The sequence below is a fragment of the Melanotaenia boesemani genome, chromosome 3 (genome assembly GCF_017639745.1).
Source record: "Melanotaenia boesemani isolate fMelBoe1 chromosome 3, fMelBoe1.pri, whole genome shotgun sequence".
NCBI lineage: Eukaryota > Metazoa > Chordata > Actinopteri > Atheriniformes > Melanotaeniidae > Melanotaenia > Melanotaenia boesemani.
The window spans coordinates 37,443,836-37,465,887 of NC_055684.1; the positions used below are offsets into that span (position 1 = coordinate 37,443,836).

Here is a 22,052-nt window from a genome sequence, read left to right on the forward strand (position 1 = left end):
TTAAACCCAATGAAGCATCAAAGTTGGAGACCGTTTTTTATATATACGGTGACACATTCATTGACAGAGCCAAAATAAATAATTAAATTTTGAAATACTCAGCTACTTAAAAAAAAGAAAAAGAGTACAATGATTTACGATGTCCAGTTTCCTGATAGGAGTTGTCTTTTCGAAGGTTTCATAATGGCAGCACCTCCACTTTTTATCAGATAAATGTTATAAATGCCGGCGAACCTTTTCATTCATTCATGGCTCATCGACTATTTCGTGACTTAATGCAAGTCCAGTTTTTGTGCGCACATTTTTTTTTCATTTATGCAAAAAAGAGCCCCCTTTTCTTTCCTTTTGTCATAGGCATCCAAAGGGTTGGTCTATTGTGGAGGATTATGTTGTGAAGCAGTAGCCTTTTTACGGTCCAAGTGAGCGACAAAATATGTTTCAGAGAAAGGTTTATGCTCGAAGGCTCTCACAGAGGTTTTCAGAGTCGATAAATACACTTATTTCATTGAGGAAGCGCGATTATCATTTAAAACGAATGGACTTTGAGCATTGCACTCGCACTGTCAGCGCATATTTCCAGCAGTTTCTCCCGCCCTCCTCCTCCCCCCAAAAAAGAGAAAAAAAACGACTTGACATCCCTTTGCAGCCTCAGTACCGTTGTGTGCATTGACAAAGAATTTACATTCAGCCGCTGTCATGAGTCGTTATCGTAATTTGATTAAAAGTCTGGACTCAGTCTCTTTCTACAGTGTATTATTAAGGGACATGTCTTTGTTTTCTCTCACTTATAAAATATTACGCAGAAAGGAAATAAACTCGAGGTTTTCTCCAACAATGTGACTTTAGCAGAATATACCTACAGCATTTCTTTAAGTAAAAAAGACCAGTTATCAAAAAGTGGGTTGAATTAATATGCAGTTAATTGCAGCTTAACCATTAACTAAGTGTTGACACCGTGGGGAATAGAAAATCATTTTAGGAGTGCTCAAGCTCGCCCCCTCTATTTGCGGGAGTTAATGGCAGCTGGAAACGCATTTCTCTTTCTTTTGGAATGTGTGTTTTAAATTTTAGTCCAGACTCCGATTGTGTGATGTTTTATTGTGTAAGTGAAGATGGAAGTCAGAATGATGATGAAGCCAGGCTCAGAGGCATATAGGCGGCAGAACATGCGCAGTGGCCACTTGTGCCATATTGGAATGAGGTCGTGAACGAAAAGAGCATCAAGTTAACGTAACGCTGCCATAGCAACACCGGAAGTAGAGCGATTTAACCCTCCACAGAAAAAGCCGCGCTCGTTGCTCCGTCGACGGTTGCGGACATTTGAGCGTCTTACTGTGAAACTTTCAACCGGGGCTCCGTTTTTTTATTCACGCGGATTTAACATTGCTGCGAGCGAGCAGGCGGAGAGGAACAGCATCTAAAAACCGACTTGGAAAAACTACTTAGCGGTAAGGGGCGAATTTTGCGACTAAATATTCACATACTCTATGTTGTTTGTCACAAATTCCTAACGGTGTTTTGTACTGTGGTGGCGCATTCGCCTTTTTTCCCGTCTCTCAAAAAGATGAGTCGGGTTCGGTCGAGTGAAAGCGCCCTTATTGCTCGCCAGCCTGCTCCTAGTGCTCAAGCCGTGACGTTCAGTAACTTGACTCGGACACAGGGGATCTTACCATGTGTCCAAAGAGTCCCACACGGCCGTTATTCGCTCGTGGTAGGGGTTTCCCTCGTTAGACAGCAGTGTAATTGGGAGTGTGTCATGTTGTGCTCATTGTGAAAGTTAGACCGTCAGCGCTGTAGTCTCTGCAAAGCCATTCATGGCCCATCTCTGCTTCTGAACGCTGCGGTTTATCTGAACAAGCAGCGCAATCTAAAGCTAGATACAGCTCAAGGATTGTGTTGAAATTTCACAGTTATTTGGCTTGAATAACTCTGAATATTTATAACGTCGAAGTCTTACATAATGAAGGTTGCGCGAGCTCATCCGATTTGTGTTTCTGTGCAGCGATCACCAAAACGCCAAATAAACTAATTGCAATTTCTGTGAAGCTGCCTTTAAAAGCAAATATACGGTACAATGCTCTGGAAGGATTTAATTGTTTGTTACCAAATTTCATGTTGACTCAATGTAACCTATTATTCATGTGGCCCTTAACTTCCCTATTGTGCAACTTGAGTGATCCGCCGGCAGCGCGCGGCTCCGGTTGACGTGCCTCTACGCAACGGCTGGAGCAGCACTGCTGCACGTGAATGGAGAGGTTGAGCGAACAGTCTGGTAATAATGTGTGCGTCGCTATCTTAGTGTTTCGGCTGAAGTTGTGACAGCTTGCACAGAAAATCACCGTCCACAGAGCATACTTACTCTTAGATGATCGGCTTTCAATGCAGCCACGCAAGTAATTTTAAAGTTATTCAAATTACCTTTTGAAGGTATGCGGGACAAGCTGTGCAGACTGGTTTTGGGGCTACATTTATATTGCTTTTTGTATCATGTTCTCAGCTTATTTATTTATTTAAGATTCACCACCTTTAAAACTAATAATAGCCTAATAATAATAATAATAATAATAAAACAACTATAAGGCTCTGGTCCATAGACATTAGTTGGAGATTTTGCCATTATTTTTACATAAAAAGAGGTTAAATTTTAAGGTATTTACTCTTGGAAAAAGGGTATTTGAAAGGACACCGATAGTCTGCTTCTTTTCTGAAAAAATGACATTTTTTATTTAACGTAATGCTAAGATTTGACTGTATAGTTTATTTGCACAAACCAAAAATACTTTCTATGTCAGGTCTTTCCAAGTGATTTCTATTGAGTTGTTAGAATTTAATGTTGTGAATGCAAAAATCTAAATTCCCATAACTTCCTGCATGCTGGAGTAAAGACAGAACTGAAACCACTAAAGTCAAAACACCAGCTTGTTTTGATATTACCTTGGGTCCAAATTCATTTCACACACCATGGTGTCCAAGGCATACAGATAATGAAAAACAGAGAAGTTTTGTTTATGTTTGATAGGGTTTACTAAGAAACACAGCTTCAACTGACATTGTAATATGCAGTTTTCCCATAATAAGCCTTACAATGTGACTGAATGAAATAGATCAGTTTGGAAAAAATAAAACATTTCATAATCAGGTGATTTTTGTTGAGTGCAGCTGCCTAGAAATTAAACCTAATTCGATAAAGCAGAGCTGAAAAATGACTTTTCACAAGATGTATTTTTATGTATGAATCATCTTTTCTGGAACTTAGATGGTAAACAGCTGGTTTCCATGCACCGAACACTGACGCAGGTGAGCGCTGTGACTAATTTACCTTAGTGATGCGCAAGGAAGAAGTAATTCTTTGCACTGGTTAACTCACCATAACACATTTGTATTTGGTATAATTCTCTTCTATTAGCTCAGGGTAAGGTTTCTTGCAGGAGCAGCATTCAGTTCTGGTTTTGCCCTCGTCAAAGAACGTTATGCAGCGACAACTTGAGTGAGCACATAAATTGATAATGTTGCCTTGTTATAAGGTATTTTTTGATTAACACCATCCTCTCTGTAACTTAAATGCATCCATGATAAAACTCTACTTTTCTCATTTGACTTTGTTTTTTTAATGGAAGTAGGTAAGAATTTATTCTGTTCATCAAAAGAAGTTGAATGAATATTGTGAATATGTTGGTGTCAAATATACAAAGTCTAATGTTGATGTGGATCGTCTCTTTCTCCAGTAAGGACCGATTCATGATACGCTATGTGTTACTTTCTCTTCATGCAGAATGAAGCATTTAGGTATTCAGCATCCAACGACATGTTGTGTGCAGTCTTATAAATAAACAGCATGTAGCCCTCAAAGATAATGCTATGTGTACGATTGGTTGATAGGTGGAAGTTAGTATAAGCCAGATGTTGGCATTTCGTCACGAAGAAGACTGTGAAAAAGAACAAAGTACAGTTTTAACACTTAGTTTCACACCACCACAAAGTAAAATTTTATCTGCAGTGGATTCTACCATTTATCTTTTCGTAGAGCAAAGCTAAAAGACTAAAAGCAGCTCCATCCCAAGCTAGAATAGCCAACACCTCAGGTTGTTCTGTATGTGCTTCGGAGTTCCAGTAAAATGCATTTGAACAAAATACTGCATGAGGCACCATCGTGGAGCGGATACAGAACACTGCCAAAACCCTAAAGCTCCTCCAGTGTTTGCATCTTTCTTCTCTCACTCAGCTCCACCCTCATTCTCCTTCTATGTCTGCCAGCAAACCCCCACGAGCTGCAGACTCACAACTTATCTTCATTACATAGCGACTTTTTGGACTAAACGAAGCCACCGTCTGTTCTCTGGCACATCACTGGGAGCGCAAAAGCTTGCTCTTTCTTCAACGCCTCTTTCTGTTTGTCCTGCTCAGTCAGAAGCAGCAGCACAAGCAGCTGACTGCATGGCAGTGAGCTGCACATGAACTAACTGCCTGACTTACAGATAATGTTAAATGTAAATGTGTTTGAACTCAAAGCAAAGGTTTACCAAGCCATTGTCTGTGGTAAAATTGCCATTGCAGCTATAAAATCTGCTGGTTAGCATGAAGTCTTTATGAGCTGTACTTCAGTTGCGCTTTCAACTTGAGAAAGGCATGTAAATGGGGATTCAACTGCATGAGAATATAGTATATGAATACTATATATACTTATAATGCTATCACAATTTGCATCATTCCATCTATGCATATATTTTGTATTGCCACTCAGTCTAAAAATTCAGAAACATGAATTTTATTCCATGTTGTCCTGCTTTACTATCCTGTGCATCCCACTAAAAGGAGAACAGACTAATTTTCTGCTACATTACTGCTTGTATTGTAAAGTCACCCACTGGTGAACTGCAGATACTATTAAGTAGTGTTTGGGGAAATGTTCACCAGCTTTGACTGTGTGCGAGTGTCTGTGTGTGTGTGTTTGTGCTGATCATGCTGTCAGATTTTATTTATTAAATTTTTTTAGGTTTGTGGATGGCATGTTAAGTGCTGATGAGAATATTATTCAGTAAGTGCTTGCAAAGAGGATGTAGCATGGATCTCGGCTATCTGAGTGCTTGTTTGTGCGTGTGTACTTTGGCGTGGGTGTGCGTACATTTGGCCCTTTTTCTCTTTCAGGTCTGGGTCGGTGTAGCACTCAGGCAGTCTGCTGCTAGCTGTGGTCCACGCAGACCACTTGCTGTGTAGGAGACAGGGGAAGTTGGTTTTCTTCCTGTCTGCCTGTACAAGCCAACCATGTGTTGTTTTACACCACGAAGTTCTGCAGAAACTTACAACTCACGCACAGAGCAAATGACTCAATCTTTATTTGGAACTGTATAAAGATGAAGCTGAGGTGTTGCAGATGACACAGCATTTAGAAACACTGATGGCTGTTATTTATTTGGCTATGACTGATTCAATTTAATCTCCGAACTGCACCAAATAGTCATCTATACAACAGTCAAAGGCAATTAAACTTATTTAGAGGAAGGACCAATTAATAACCATTCATGAATTCATAAATTATCTTAAATGTAAGCTCTGGTGCTAGAAAACAGATTTTGAACTTAAGGTCTGTATTTATACTCCTTTTATTCACCCCTTTTTTTCTTGCCCTGTTGTGTCAAAATTGTGACCCCCACCCCTCCTTCTGGACAATGAGGCCCTCTGGTTTGTGTGTGTCTGTGATGGAGGGAGGGGGAGAAAGACAGAGGGAGTCTGGTGCAGGGTCGTGGGTGAAAGGTGGCGCTGATCCCAGCGGAGCACGGGGGTCGCAGTGGCAGCCCAGTGGCCGGGAGGGGGTGGCCTCTGATGGCGGCGCTTGTTTTAATAGAGATGTCAGATGTGACAAAGACGAGCCTGACAGGGCGGCTGAATGGAGCTGTGCTGACAGCATCCCATACAGCATGCTCTCTGCCGTTGTCACGCCCAGCGCCCCCTTCTTTGGCATTCCTGCCACCTATCTTGTTGAATGAACTTATTTAATCTGCTTTTCACAGTGCTGTGGGTCAGTTCCATGTGTCATAGCTTGATGTGTGTGTCCACATTATTGTCAAGGCAGCGTTTGAATCTCTGCATCGGTGCAAGAAAAGACTTAAGATTAGGGTTTTAAAAAGATGAGCCCAAATGAGGCTCAGAAGCAGAAACGAGCCTGGATGAGATTAGCATAGTTTCATATATTTTCCAGCTATCACATACCATCTGGAGTGCTACTTAGGTGCAAAGTCCAGGACTAGATAGAAATATTTGCATATTTATGTTGCAACTTCACTGATTTGGCACCCAGCAGTCCTTCATTTCAGAATTTCACTGGGATTCAAACAGTTGCACTTTCATTTGTTTTTGGCTCTGAAGCAAAGTTTGCAAATGAACTCTTTTGAAGACATTCCTATTAATGTTAAGTCTGTATTTCCAGCCAGTGGCACAGGTCGCTCTGCCTAATCATTGGTTTCATGACTCTAATTATGTCAGCCACAGTAAAGAATAATACTGTTGCCTGATAGAGGAAGCTATGATCATCGTTTGCAGAGCTTTATGTGACTCAGTGAAAAGTCATGGGTTGAGTCATAGTAAAATACAGCAGGTGTCACCTGATAGATTCTACAGGTGTTGGAAATGATGTCAAGATCTACTTGTACTCATTAAAGAAGAAACAAAGCACAGTTATATGTGGCTACAGATAACAGTGAGGAAGGCAGGGGTGTTGAATTTAATCATTTCTGCAATGCATCGAGATACAGAAGTGTCTGCATCGATGCAGCTACAGAACAATCGATTATTATGATGTAACGTATTTATTCTGTGTGGCTGATCAAGCCGCTGAAATAGGCAGATCCGAGGATAAATATGTTCAGAAACATTCACTTAGAAAACTGTAAAACTAAGCAAACACACAGAAAATACACCAGTATCTCTCAGGTAATACATTCATTGTTCCAGGGAAATTATGTAAGATTACACATGAAAATCTATAAAAACGATAAGTTAGCTCAAGGCTAACGTCAGTGGAAAATAATATTGGCAAGCTAGCGGTTAGCATGTGCAAACGGAGTAAAGGGATTTAAACAACTTTGTCCATCAACAAATGTTTACCTCAACAATATTTTTTGTGTACAATTACAAATTGACTAGAATACGGACAGGCAACTGTTTTCTGGCCACAAAGGAGAACATTAAAAACATCTTTTTAACCTCACATTTGGTCCTAACTGACTACAGAAACACTGACGGGACAAAACACACTGTTTTTTTCTATTCTGTTCTATTCTATTCTATTCTATTCTATTCTATTCTATTCTACAGTCATTTAGCAGACGCTTTTATCCAAAGCGACTTACATTTCAGAGTAAGAACAACAGAAGCAAGAATTCAAACAAGATGGGACGTCATAATTAAGTAATTATTTCTTGCTTTACTGCGAGAAATTTTGATAATCATGTCATATTATAGTAATGTTTCCTGATTTTCTGACAATAGAGAAATAAAGTTCAATAATGAAATTGAAAATAACACCATTGTTTACATGTTTGTGATGTTTGTGAGTAACAGGGCATTTAGATTGACTTCTGAAATAATTTTAAATAATCAGGGAGTTCATAATTATCTGACTGCTTGTATTTATTGATGAAGAAATTAGCAATGTGCAGTGAAAAAAGAAAACTGAGGATTCAACACAAAGTGATGCATCTCTGAATCGAGTTGTTGACAAAACAATTGAGTTGTGAGACCAGTGAAGATGCGCAGCCCTAGAGGAAGGCAGTTAAGTGCAAAATATTAATCTCTATCTTTCATCTCTCTCACCAGATTTTTGGACTGGTATTTTTTCACGTCCTCTGGCTGGATAATCCTCCTCCTCTCTTCTTTGTCAGAGCTCCTCGTCTTGGCCTTCAGGGGGCACCAGCATGAGCCAGGAGACTCTGGAGTCTGGTAAGAACTACTCTGTGAGCAGCTGCGTGAAGTGAGTGAGATGAAATGCTGGAAAGAGGGTAGGAAAACGGAAATGTGTGTGTTCCAGATGGAGACTGTGCCCAGGATGTGGCTGACTTTAGCTGGGATGACTACCTGGAGGAGACTGGAGCCGTTTCTGTGCCTCATCACGCCTTTAAACATGTGGGTGATAACTAAAACATCTGCACACACCTGGATAAGTTTAGTTATTATTGACTAGTAATAACCAAGCTTCTCTGTAAAGGGCTCAGTAAAGCTCTGTGTCTATCAGTGGGTCCATGGTGGTACTGGATGAGTCAGTACGCAGTTTTTTGCATTTGCACAAGAATAAAAAAGGAGCTTTTGCCAGAATCCAAACCAACATTTCTTACTTTTTTGGGACCTTTTCAATGGGGTCCCAGTCTTACCAATCCAACCCAAAAGGGTGGTAATGACTATAAACTATAATATATCACTTCCTGTGCGACTTGGGATGAAGAAAAAGTGGGAACAGCGCCATATTTAAATATACCATGATTTTTTTTTCTTGTTTAAAGCCACATGCCAAGAAGAGAGAACACAATCTGCTGGATGTCCACCATTCCCCTCCTTTGTTTCTGTCACGTTTTTCATTATAATTCAAGGAAGGTGTCATGCTGCTATGACGTTACGCTATGACATAGCTGATGCATCAACGGTTGATGCACAGGTAAGGTTGCAGAAACGGAGATCAGGGTTTACCAAACCAAAGCATCCTGTTCTGAGCCGGACCTCTTGGTGGAAACTAGGCCTATTGATTAGTTTTAGGCATTAAAATGTGAATATCACTCAAATAAATGGAAAGTAGCTAATTAATGAACTTGTCTTGATTTGTTTTTTGCATTCTACATAACTTAGTGTACATCTAACTATCTCAGGTGGACCAGGGCCTGCAGACAGGACTGACCCCTGGCATGAAGCTGGAGGTATGTGTGCGCTCAGAGGCTGACAGCCCTTACTGGGTGGCCAACATAATTACAACGTGTGGCCAGCTGCTGCTGCTGCGCTATGAGGGATACCAGGATGACCGCCGAGCAGACTTCTGGTGTGACATCATGACAGCAGACCTCCACCCGTTGGGCTGGAGCCGGCAGCACGGCAAAACCATTAGGCCCCCTGAGGGTGAGTAATAACTGTTATCTAGTAGATGGTAAGGATGGATTTGCTTACTGTTTATGTATCATTTCATTTAATTTTTTTAATTTTAATTTTTTTTCATTTAAACTTATGTTGCAAATGAAGATACCATAGTATGACCACTATGTGCCGGGTACTAGGCTCCAATGGACTTCAGTCAACTTCTTTCATTAAGGACCATGTTATTAAATTATTGTCATTTTCAAAAAATTCTCCCTCTGATCCATAAGCTATTTATTTTAATCTACATTTATTGATCTACACTAATCAGGTTCAAGGTTATACACTCCAGCTCCACTCTTACATCAGTCTCAAAGACCAAGACAGTGATGGTGAAATGCTGAATGTGAGGCTCATTTTAAATCCAAAATGTTCTACTAGTCTGTGGGTGAATTTAAACTGAATATTTGCGATTGGATTCCTCCTCTGATCTTCTAGTTTAACGAAACACAGATTTGTCTGAAAGTGGATAAGCCACATGTTGAAGCATTATTTTCTGTCCTTTGTTTTTTAAATGAATGGTGACCTATTAGCGCGACCTTTTTAGGCATGTTTACATGTTGACACAACAATACATCACAAAACAAAACACCAGAGCAAGTGAAATGCTTGATTAGAGCTGAAAATCTGTTCTATTTCACAACTTTGTTTTAATGCTGATGCTCAGCATCCAGGTGGCGGCTAAGTGAGAAATAGAGAAAAGAAAAGAACATGTGGTCTTAAGGACCACCTGGGTGCTTGGTTGATAATCTAAACACTGTGTGTGTATCCTCCACCTCAGGTGTACGTGAGAAGCATCAAGACTGGGAGGCTCTGCTGGAAAAGGCCTTGGCTGAGGAGTGCAGTGCGCCTGCCAGCCTGCTGGAATTGGTAAGACGGGGGAGCGGAGCAGCTGTCCAGCTTAGTACTGGGAAGATGCTTGCACTCTGGATGGGGCGTTGAATTATTTTTTAAAGTCTTTGTTAGTGCCTTACTGTGCAGACTTAATAAAAATCACATAATGCAGTAAAAATACCATAAAGGGGGCCAAAATGAATCAGACTTTACCTGTTATTGTTAAAGCTTGGAGATATGTTCAGTAAAAACAGCTTATATGACCCTAAGATTTACATTTCAAAAAGTTAAAATATCCACGGAAATACGTTTTAACCTGAACAGAGTCAATTTTTCTCCACAGTGAAGCCTGTTTCTTTTTTTTTTCCAAAGAAAAGAAATAAAAAGGCACCATGCTTGTGCAGGCTGTGCTGTCAAAAGCAACTTGGACGTAGGAAAAGCCTGTGAAATTCTTCAGAGCTATTAGATAGTTTTCAGCCACTCTGCTTCAGTTCTGCCACTTATGCAATGCGTTCTCTCCGGTACAAATTCCTCTCATTGCTGAGGCGTGTGTATGCTCTCAACTTCTCATTTACCACCTCTCACGCTCCCTCCAGCCCCAGCGCGGTAGAGACCCAGTGGAGCTCCTGTGTTCAGGCTGCTATGTGGAGCTCCAGGACAACGCTGACCCAGGGCTGGCCTGGGCTGCTGAGGTGGAAGAAAATGTTGGTGGAAGGCTGAAACTGCGCCTGGTAGGCACAGAGGGCCTCCCAGACACGCCCGCAACCCTCTGGCTCTTTTATCTCCACCCACGCCTACACCCACCCGGCTGGGCCAAAGAGCACGGCTTCACCCTTAGGCCTCCTTCAGGTCAGTGGAACTGACACGGGTCAAAGCTTTATATTGAGAGGAAAAAGGACGACAGGAAAAAATAGATTTTTAGGTTTACTGGCTAAAGAAGCATGAATAATAGTTAAGATGGAGGGACACATGGCAAAGTTGAAGAATTCGCATGAATGCATGTTCAAGCATGTGTTATAAATCTGTTCTCACTCATTACACTGAGCTTTTCAATACTGGCAAGATACAAGAAACTCAGTTTTTAAATGTGAGAGCATCCTACTACACCTTGAAATTAATTTTCAGTCCAGGATTAAAGGATTTTTAGATAAAGTGCGATCTGTAAATAGGAATCTTCTTGTTATGTAAAATGTAAGAAGCACTACTGCCACTACAACTAAAACCTTATAAATGTTAATACTGTAGTTTATTTATTTAATGATCAAACACTGCCCCAGTCACCAGGAAAACAGACTTCAACAGCTGATTTTTTACATGCATTTGTTTGCATCAGACTTGTTGACCCTGCGGACTGAAGAGGAGTGGGAGGAGGTGAGACAGAGGATCAGTGACCTTCCTCAGGATGAGGCTCTAACTGCAGAGTTTGCTAAGGTACGGTGCTCCAATTGGTTCTTTCTGACATTAACACCTTATTTTAATTACCAGTTATGATTTGATAAGCACAGACTGAGAAAAGAATCTGCATTTAAAGGGATATTTAAATTTTAGTGCAGTTATGTGAAATATTTGAGTAGTTATTGTCTCTTTGCTTTGATTGTCATGGAGAAATGGAGGGACCCTTTAAGAGAGCTGGGCTTTTGAAGATGACTAGCTGTACATGTGTTTTTCTTGTGTTTAACAGAATCCACCTGCCATTGCTGCTCACTGTTTTAAGGAAGGGATGAAACTAGAAGCTGTTGACCCTGCAGCACCTATTTCCATCAGGCCTGCCACAGTCACCAGGGTAACATCGGCTTTCCATATAAATCAGTTTGCACTGTTCTAGAATAGAATAGAATAGAATAGAATAGAATCTACATGTGTAATGTGTATTTTCCTTAGTAGTTAATATTTTCAGTTTTATTACCAAATGATCATTGATTTGTGAGAACATGAAACTTGAGAAATGGATTAAATTTTGACTTTCACCCCACAGAACCAAAAATCTTTTCATGATAAGCTTGAGCTCATCTTCAGCGTGATTCAGAGAAACTGATGGTAAATCTGACAATGTCTAAGACCTCTAAATTGATTTTTTTTGTACTCTTTAGGTGTTCAGTGAGAAGTACTTCCTGGTGATGATGGATGACCTTTGTGGTATCGAGGAGTCAGAGGGTGCAGGACAGTCCTTTCTGTGTCACAGAGACAGTCCAGGCATCTTTCCTGCTCAGTGGAGTCTTAAAAACGGGCTTCCCCTCAGCCCGCCGCCAGGTTTGCTTTATCTCACCTTGATATTAGGAAGTTTGTAACACCACTGGTTGGACTTTTTCATGTTGGCCTTCCTTTTCTCCCAATCCACGGTCATCCCCTCTATTCTTTGTTTCTGTTTCTCATGAACAGGATACGAGGGTCCAGACTTTGACTGGGCTGATTACCTGAAACAGTGTGAAGCTGAAGCTGCTCCTCAGCATTGCTTTCCAACTGTAAGTCAGCCTCCATTTGGCCATCATATCTATTTATATAAAATACTTCAGCCCATCATATCGAAACCTCCCTGGAGATGCTGAAAAACAAAGACTATATTATTATGATTAAACTATCTTCAGGCTTCATTATTTGCATCCTATTGACAGCATGGACTTAATTACATTTAACTCATTTTGACCAATATATTAACTCTTCCTCTTTTTCTGACCAAATCCTGCCACCAAACAAATTTTTGTAGCCAAATTAAATAAAATCTTTCTCTGTTTAGTATGCTGAGGGTAGATCTGGGTAGTTCTGCCTGTTTTGGTAAGAAAACCACATTAATGTAACAGCATCCCTGTTTTGTCTGGTGGTTTTGGTGAAGCGAGACACCAATGCTGCTTCCGCCTCGTGTTGGGAGTCAATAGTGAACACTGCTTCGATTAAAGACTCATTTAGGTGCAGCTCATTTACTTTTAAGAATATATGGCTCTCATTTAACTGCCTGCTACAGAAATGTTTTCTCAGCAACATGCCTGTCATAAATGACAAAATGTGGGGAAAATGAATCGCGTGACTGACAGCATAATAGAATACCAGTGATGAAAACGAGTCTGTAGAGTGTGACGAGGCTGTAAGCAGGTGACCCGTGCTGACTTTCTCCAGAGGCTGATTATGTTGTGTTTTCAGAGTGATAGATTTCACCCGACACACAGCCAGCGTCCCCTTTGAAACAGTTTCTTCTGTTTCCCTTCCAGGAGCAGTGTGAGCACAGCTTCAAAGAGGCCATGAAACTAGAGGCCGTCAACCCGCTGTCACCTGAGAACATTCACGTGGCAACAGTCACCAGGGTCAAAGGTCAATACATTTGGCTCAGTCTGGAAGGTAAGATGGGGCAATGAAAGATGTGTTTGCTTAACAAGTTATATTCCTGTGCATGTTACGCTGACATGTAAAGAAATAACCTAAAAGATAAATGAATAAATAATCCTTCTTCCGTTTTTTAGTTTTTTAGTAGAAAAAATTCAGCTTGCATAGACACAAATTACAGCATATTTTATTTTGCTTTGTTTTTAAATTAATAAAAATTTAAAAATAAATTTGATTAAAAAGGAAACTGCACAGGAGTTGTTGAATGTTTTTCTGTGTAAGCACATTAATAATAACCTAATTAAGTTTACTTCATAATGAAACTACTTCAAAATCAGATTTTAAGGTGTAAAACTCTTATTATGAAATAATTATACTGCAGATTTGTGTTTATTGGAAGACCATTTAGCGATGACACCTGGATATCCGAAGGCTTTTTAGCCTCTGGGCTCTTGGGGCTTGGGGCTCTTCGCTCTGGCCACCCTGGATGGCCTGTGCTTGGCAAGGTCAGCGGACGCCGGTCTTGGCCCGCTGGGGCCTGTGCCCTGTAGCCACGGGGGGCTGTGGCAGGGGCCTTTTTCTGCCGCCCTTGGGGTGGTCGGGGATAGTGTTTGTGGTGGGGTGGCTTGTGTTCTTGCTCCAGGATTGCTGCTGATTGCCCGGGTCTCTGGGCTGCCCCAGTCTGCCTCTAGCCTCTGTGGAAGTGTGGTCACATTTGCACGATCGCACTCATCTCTGCTCACTCCTATTTCCTCATCCTCTGCAAGAAGACACAGTCACCGAGTTGTCCAGTGTGTTTATACGCAAGCTATTTTTGTTTAGGTTTTTTTTTTTTAAATGTGCGTGTCTTTAGTACTTTGGTTGTTGTTGTCTTGTTTTTTTTTTTTTTTTATGAACTCCTGACGATTGTCAGCTTAGTTTACCTTTAAAAGCTGTAGGAAATTCTCTGTTGTGTTTCTGTACAGGTGTAACAGCTGGTTGTCTGGTGTTAGGTTGGACTGAAGGGTTGCTGCTTCTATCTACTGTCTTTTGTCTCCACTTCCTTTTTTCCACTTTCCTTTTTACTTCTCTTCATTACTCTCCTTTTTATGTGTTCCCCACCAGCAAGATTACATAAATTCCACAATTCCAAATAAATAAGATAGATCAATACATTTAAATAAATAAATAATGAGATTGTTCGGCACAATGCAGCAGCCAGACCATTATTATGTTTGCTGCAATGCTGCACAAGACAAGTTTTACAAAGAAAGAAAAAAAAAAAGACTGTGACAAGTCAAAATGATTGTAGTACAAAGGGTGTCCACCAGGGGGCAGAAGACGAGCATCAGATTGCTCAAAACCTTGTTGTACACAAAGTTTTTGTTTTACCACAAAGTGATGAAAAAAGTCTTAGAATCTGTATGAATCTTATATGAAAGATACAACATCAGAGGGTTACACTAACATAATATAAGAAAACATATAAAAAAACATACTAAAAAAGGGGAAAGAGGAGAAAAGCAAAAGACAGTAAGTCTACCTGAAGGTAGCAACTAAAGAGTTGGTGGGAGGGGTCCTTGATGATCAGGGTGGCTATCCTGCTCACTGAGCTGCTGTACAGTTCTGAAAGGTGTTTGGGGTGAGCTGATTATTATAAGGTATGAATATGCTAACATTAAAACATTTTTGGAAAGTGTTGTACAATACTTATGTCGGATTATTGTTTGTACTCCATTGTGATGTAGGCATTGTCATTTTTTAACTCTAGACAAAGTTTGTTCAACATAAAAGTTCAAAAATAAATTTTAAAAACTGTCTGTACGACAGCTAAAAGGCTGAAACTTGAGCGATGCAGATCAACTAAAAGAGGGAATGTGACTTCATTCATTCCTAGAAATGATTTGCATGGGAGGGGCCCTGACTAAACTTTATAACGACATTATGAAGCTATGAAAAACTATAATTGACCATGTTGGTAAAGCCCTATGGCAGTGTAAATGGTCCATTTTTCCTGGTTTATGGTTCTGACAATAAACATTTGAAATTATAAAAGTAGATTTTGTTAAATATCTGTTGAACTCATCCTGTGAATCTTATTAAGCAACACATAGTCCTTCCTAATTCCTCTCTGTGTTCATTTCTTTTAAAAAAATTTAATTAATTGTAAATTTTGTTGATATAATTTATTTTTCTTTATTCTGTATAGGCACATGTGTTGATATGTGTGTCTACGTCTGTTTAAAAACAATACAGTTTTTAATTAAATAAATAAATCTGTTCAGCCAGCACATATCCTCTAGTAGTTGATAAACTACCCTTTTGAATTAAATTAAAGCTATTTAAATTGGTTTATATTATCAAGGTAAAGGGGTGGCTGTGTCTTTTCCAGCTGCTCCAGCTGCATGGGTTGGGCATGTCAGTGTAAAATAAAAATTAAGCTTGTAATGCTTCTGCTGCAGCTCATTTGGCATTTGGAGCTATCCTCTAATAGCTGTGTGTCTGTCTTTCTAGGTCTGAAGCAGCCAATGCCAGAGCTGATCGTTCATGTGGATTCCCTCGACATCTTCCCTGTCAGCTGGTGTGAGACAAACGGCTACGCGCTGGTCTACCCCATCAAGCCCTCAGGTATACCGCATGAGTCATCACAGCAGGTTCTCATTATCTTGACACAACTCCATTGATTAGACTGATACTAAAACACTGACTAACAAAGCGCCATCCTTATTTTATTCTGACCTCAGAATCAGAGGCAGTATTGTACAAATTAGTCTTTTTTTCTTTTCTTGATTTTCAGTTGAAAAAGAAAGAAAAATTGCTGTTGTGCAGCCAGAGAAACAGTGAGTATAAGAATAGGAATAGGGTATTGATTGGTTCTTCATTCTTCAAATGAATCGGGTCCAACAATGTTTCAAGGCTTGATTTAGTTTTCATCACTTTACAGCAGGACATCACCTGACGCTGTCAAACAGCAGATGGCAAACCAATCTGAGATGGGTAAGTAACTCTCTGTGTTCAGTGTAATGGTTTACTGCGTGGTCTGTGGTTGATTTTTATTTATTTAAACACTCGCAGGGCAGGGGAACGGGAAATACTGCTGTCCTAAGATCTACTTCAACCACCGTTGTTTCTCAGGCCCTTATCTTAACAAGGGACGCATTGCTGAGCTTCCTCAGTTCATCGGCCCTGGAAACTGTGTCCTCGTGCTCAAAGAGGTGAGAAGTCTTATCCAGTTGTTTGCAATCCTTAAACATGAATGTAAAGTGCCATGGTGATCACTTCAGTCAGATATTTGACCTGTGCTGCTAATGGCTACACGGGAATTAGGTCATCCCCCCATCGGATGCAGTATATTCCAACAGCTACTGGATGAAAATTGCATTTATAGCTTCTAAAGAATCAGCTGCACACTTTGAGAAATCATTAACCTTTTCCATGTGGGAAAAGGATGTGGGAAGTTGTTTTCCTTCATACTCACTCCCACTCACACATTGTCACTATATTCCTTAACCTTCTCATCAGGTGTTTGCAACTGAGAAAATTTGTCCAGATGTGAGACTTTCCCAGATTTTAACTTCCTCTTGGCTTCATTTGTTGACTCAGTCACAGTGAAGAAAGGTGGCTAAAGCCTGGAGAGGGTGTCACAACTGTCCTCTCCTGCACACATCGGCATTAAACTGCCCCCTCCCAGTCTGAATGCAGCCCTGTAATATTGAGCCCTGTTGAAGGAAGCAATTTAGACTTTGTTTTACTTAAGTGTGGCATGCTAGCAAGATGGCACAGCACACTAAAACACTAAAAATGTTTTTTTTTTTGTTTGCACAATAATATTAGTATTTGTTATCCACCTGCCTAATATTGTTGCAGCAAATAATAACCATGCATGAGTATCCATCCATCTCAACAAATGTAGCTCCTATCATGCTCTGACTTGTTTTATGATGTGTGTATGGTGTAAATTAGCAAAAGTAAAGTATCTGTGCCAAGTAGATTACTATTCTGCGGGCGTGGGTATCAAATGTGATTGCATGGGGAACAGTCGGGGCTGTGGCGCCGGTTCACTTCGCAGACTGACGATTAATTCTAGACTATGTTCCATACATTAGTGGAAAGTTCAAGGATGAGTAATGAAGACTTTAAATGACCAGAACTTGGGGAACATGGGTGAATCGCGTACGCAGGACAAACTTAAGTGGAATGCCATGTCTCAACACTCAGTCTGAGGGCTTGTTAAGAGTTTGGATTTGCTGATGCACATTATAAAAATGCTGTTCACATCAAGTGTTATAAGATGTGAATAAATCTTGAATTTATCATAATAAAATAAAATAAGTATGCTGAACAAAAACTCTAAACATCATTAGTGCCAAACATCACCAGCTTTGTCATTGGGAGCATGTTGAGGGGCTTGAGTTAACATTAATGCGGAGAACAGCAGGACTGCAACCACAGCTAGACTCTTGTCTTATAAATGTTCATCTAGATTCACTTAAGAAAAAAAAAGAAACAAACATGATGATCATCTAACAACACAAGTGTTGAATAACAGACACCAATAAATGCGTATAATAAGCAGATGACTGAAGTGACTTGATTTTATTTGTTAGATGCATCACATGAATTTATTAAGGAATAAGATTTAATCCTCCAACATGCAGATGACTCTTTAATGTCACATTTCTATTCACACTTTGTACCCAGGTATTAAGTCTGCTGATAAACTCGGCTTACAAGCCCAGCCGTGTGCTGAGAGAGCTGCAGCTGGATCAGGAGAGCCGCTGGCAAGGCTATGGAGAGATACTCAAAGCCAAGTGAGGAGAAACACCTTTTAATCAAAAGCTCAAACTACTCACCTCTTTAGAAAGCCTGCTGGAATAGTACAAGTGTTCACAGCTGGCCTGTTTGAGGACACATGCTGGATAAAAAATTGTTCTTGAAGCTAAAATAGAGCTAGTATCTGACAAATAAAGCTTAAGATCTGCTGTTCATAGAAATTTTGTGTGAGTTGAAGAAGACACATTTTTCTTTTTATGAAAAACTGCATCTTTTTTCAACCTTTTTTTTTATTATTATTAAACACTGCTTTTCTTAAAATTTCAGGTACAAAGGGAAGAGTTACCGAGCTACAGTGGAAATTGTCCGCACTGCAGATCGTGTGGCAGACTTCTGCAGGAAAACCTGCATTAAACTGGAGTGCTGCCCAAACCTGTTTGGACCTCGCATGGTTCTGGAGCGCTGTTCAGAGAACTGCTCTGTCCTCACAAAGACCAAATACAGTAGGTGCTTTTGCAGAACTATACACAGAGGATTACAGAGGATGCATCGTATAACCAAGGCTGACTGTTTTTCTTTCTGAAAGTCCTTAAAACATGTTAATTTTAAAGCAGAAGTCTGCTTCCTTGATTCTAAAAATATTTAGTCAAGTTTATCTATGACCAAATTTAAAACAACAGACATTGACTGACGTGCTGTATGGTCTAAAACAAGAGCGCACACAAAGCAACCTAAATAACTAAATACTGAAACTTAGTCTGATTTAAAACTGGAAGTGAAGGAGTGAAAAGGGGTTTTAAACGAGCGCATGGAACCTGTTAATTTCTCCCCATAATTTTCATTCATGCTGCTCATAAGTTGATATGATCTGTGGGCTGGTAGATGCTCTGAGGTTTTCAAGTAATTAAGATAGAATTTTAGATTTTCTCATTTTAGATAACTTAATAAGTACGGATAAATGGTGGAAAAGGTGTCAACATTGGCAGAGCAGTTTTCCTGGAAGAATTAGTTTATTGCAGCTGTCCTACAGTGTTGGAGGATGAAACTAATGAAATGTTATAGCAACAAATCATTAACTGTTGTCTCTGTTTTTTCCTCTTTAATTAAACTTAGATTCATTGTTAATTTTCCATGGAAATTTTCTAAGATTAGAAGTTTTACAATGAATTGGATCAATTTCCGTCTATGGCAGTGATGCGTTACTGTCCACAAGCCATCCTCCATACAACATTTCACAGTAGATATGTTGTGCTTCTGCCAGCATATTACTATGGAAAGAAGAAGAGTAAACGTGTTGGCCGTCCACCAGGGGGCCACACCAATCTGGAGAGTGGTGTAAAAAGGAGAGGAAGGAGGAGGAAGAGGAGGAAACAGCTCTTTGTCCATAAGAAGAGACGTTCCTCAGCCTCAGTGGACAACACGCCTGCTGGATCTCCACAGGTACCTAACACATGGATTCCCTTCATCAAACGTGGCATTAAGTTATAGTCGAATGTGTGTAAACAGGCAGTTGTCCTTATCTCTGTCCCATAGGGAAGTGGAGAGGAAGAAGATTTAGATGAAGATGACTCACTGAGTGAGGACTCTGGCTCAGAGGTTCAGGACGATCTTCAGGATGATTCTGAGCAGTCAGTCGGGAAATCTCAGCCCACCACGCCATCCCCCTCCCCACCCGCAACACCCAGACCCTCACGCAAGCGTCGGAAACCCCGCTCACCTTCTTTCTCTGACGATGAGAACCGCCCTCCTTCACCAAAAGTAATGAAAACTGCAAATGAAGACTGCAACATATTTTTAATAAATATCTTTCTGCAATTAATATTAAGAGAGTTAAAAAAAAAATCTGATCACTGAATGATCTTCTCTCCTTCAGTCTTATTTAGGTAATTGCCCTTCTCCTTTTTCCACTTGATCCATTTTAATCACATTGCCATGGTGTTCCCATCACATTACATTGTGTCACATCACCCTGCTTTATTTAAACGAAGTCTTCTCTTACAGCTGTTTACCTTTTTCAAAAGCTTTCAAGATCACCAAAGTCGTGAAATATTAAGGTCTGATTCCGTTGTCAGCATGAGCTGTAAGCAAAGTGTAAGATCTGAGTCCGACTCACTGAATTTGTGTCTCTATAGACTTCAAAAGTTGAACCGCCTCAGAAGCTTTGTTTGGACACCAGCCCACTGGAGTGGAGTGTTTCTGATGTAGTTCGCTTCATCAGGACCACTGACTGTGCACCTCTTGCAAGAATTTTCTTGGATCAGGTAAAAAAAGCATCTGCAGACTGACTAGCCAAAGAAAACTCACTCTGTTAATTGTACAGCTTCTGTTTATTTTGATTCATTTATATTTGCTATCAGATATCAGAACAATAATTACTGACGTGAACGTATGTGTTTGTAGGAGATTGATGGACAAGCACTGCTGCTGCTGAACCTCCCAACAGTACAGGAGTGCATGGACCTGAAGCTGGGACCAGCCATAAAGCTGTGCCACCACATCGAAAGGGTCAAACTGGCATTTTATCAGCAGTTTGCTACGTAGTTGATGGAGAAAAAACATGGGACATGGCTTCATCTTGTTGTATTATACAGTTTGGACTTTTCTAACACTGGACCTTCTTTAGAATCCACCCAGACATGTGTGGATCTAAGACGGGCGAAAATGTTTTCTGATCCTTGGGGTTTGGAAAGGCGCTAAGAAGAAGGTCAAAAACATTTCAGGTACTCTTTGGAGTGGAACGAGAGACTGGAGGGGAGGAATTCAGGGCACTTTGATAGCACAAAAACATTTAAAATGAGATTAATTTAAGTGTTAAAAAAACACTGGCTTCTAGCTATATTTGAGCTTTACTTAATCTTAACCTTGTGCTTCTGAGTTCATGAGACTCCCTAATGTCTTTTTCCTTGAGCTAGAGTGAATGAAAATCACCATTACAACTGCTGGTCTATCCATTCACAATTCCCAGCCTGCCTTTCCATCTCAGAATGGAAATGTGCTGAAACAAAGCTTTTTAGATGTTGTACATTACCCAATAAGAAACTTTTTCCAGTTTACTATTTATCTCTTGATGTCAGATATGAGTCGGGTTTGCTTCTTAATCTGGTGATGTCACTTAAGTATAGTTTCTTTGAAAAGGTGTTTAAACTTTTTTTTGTCATTTAGTTGTAAGCACTTTAAAAGGAACAGTTTTTCAAACAAACTTTTTGCAAAAGACGAGAGCTTTGTGCTCGTCAGATGAGTGACGATAAACTATTGTTTCCTCAAAATCAAGCACCAAAATCAATACTGATGCCATAGATAGTAGCACCTAAAATAATAAAGGTTTCATTATTCTTATTCTTGAATAGAAAATAGATTTGGAAGAGTAGTTTTGACACATTGCAGGTAATTTAGTTCGGTTTTGACCGTTTAACATAACCAGATTACAGAAAATCCTAAATTGAAATACTCCAAATGAAATTACATTATGCAGTTTTTTCTAAAGAAACCAAATTGTTATTGTCCTTCTAAAATCGCTTAAAGCAGTTTTAATGAGGGTTCTGTAATGCAAGCACAAGCAAAACCAAGCTTTGTATGGTGGTAGACATTGGTGCATGTTTGTATATAGTGTACATAGTCAAATATCTTTTGCTGCAACAGGGTGACTTGGAAGTAAAATATATTGAGGAACTGTCTGAATAAGCAATGTGTAAATGTTCAAACTAGACAGTATATTTGCACAACATAGGCCTAAACTATATGGTGTATAATTTTTAAAAAGATGGAAAAAAAATCTGCCACAAATTGAGTCACTTCATATCAGCAGAGAAGATTTAATAGATAATTGACTGTTTCAAATATCTTTCATTTTTTTCCAGTAATTTCATGTAGTTTACTGTTTGTGCTTCCTTTTTGTGACAAAAACAACAGTTTTGGTATTTTGCTTGTGATTTCCTCCGTTTTCAAAACAACTTGAAAAATTTATTTGTTGTTTGAAGATTATTTCTGCTATTAAAAAAAAAGTCCGCTGCAATAAAGACAATGAACCGACTACTAGCCGT

At 39.8% G+C, this 22,052-nt stretch overlaps 1 protein-coding gene across 2 annotated transcripts; it reads left to right on the forward strand.

Moving 5' to 3' along the window:
- Window positions 1–1,315: 1,315 nt before the first annotated feature.
- sfmbt1 (Scm like with four mbt domains 1) lies at window positions 1,316–22,033 on the forward strand. Of its 2 annotated transcripts, none has more exons than XM_041980096.1 (21): window positions 1,316–1,448; window positions 7,813–7,935; window positions 8,024–8,118; window positions 8,853–9,096; window positions 9,893–9,981; window positions 10,542–10,794; window positions 11,279–11,376; window positions 11,627–11,728; window positions 12,036–12,195; window positions 12,325–12,407; window positions 13,149–13,275; window positions 15,754–15,867; window positions 16,037–16,079; window positions 16,184–16,236; window positions 16,315–16,454; window positions 17,941–18,050; window positions 18,340–18,515; window positions 19,274–19,452; window positions 19,546–19,770; window positions 20,145–20,273; window positions 20,413–22,033. In XM_041980096.1, the coding sequence occupies exons 2-21, from the start codon at window positions 7,911–7,913 to the stop codon at window positions 20,551–20,553; spliced, it is 2,586 nt and encodes an 861-aa protein (XP_041836030.1). In that variant the 5' UTR covers window positions 1,316–1,448; window positions 7,813–7,910; the 3' UTR covers window positions 20,554–22,033. The 2 variants fall into 2 exon arrangements, with proteins under 2 accessions (XP_041836030.1, XP_041836031.1); XM_041980097.1 differs by having other exon boundaries at window positions 19,322–19,452.
- Window positions 22,034–22,052: the final 19 nt, after the last annotated feature.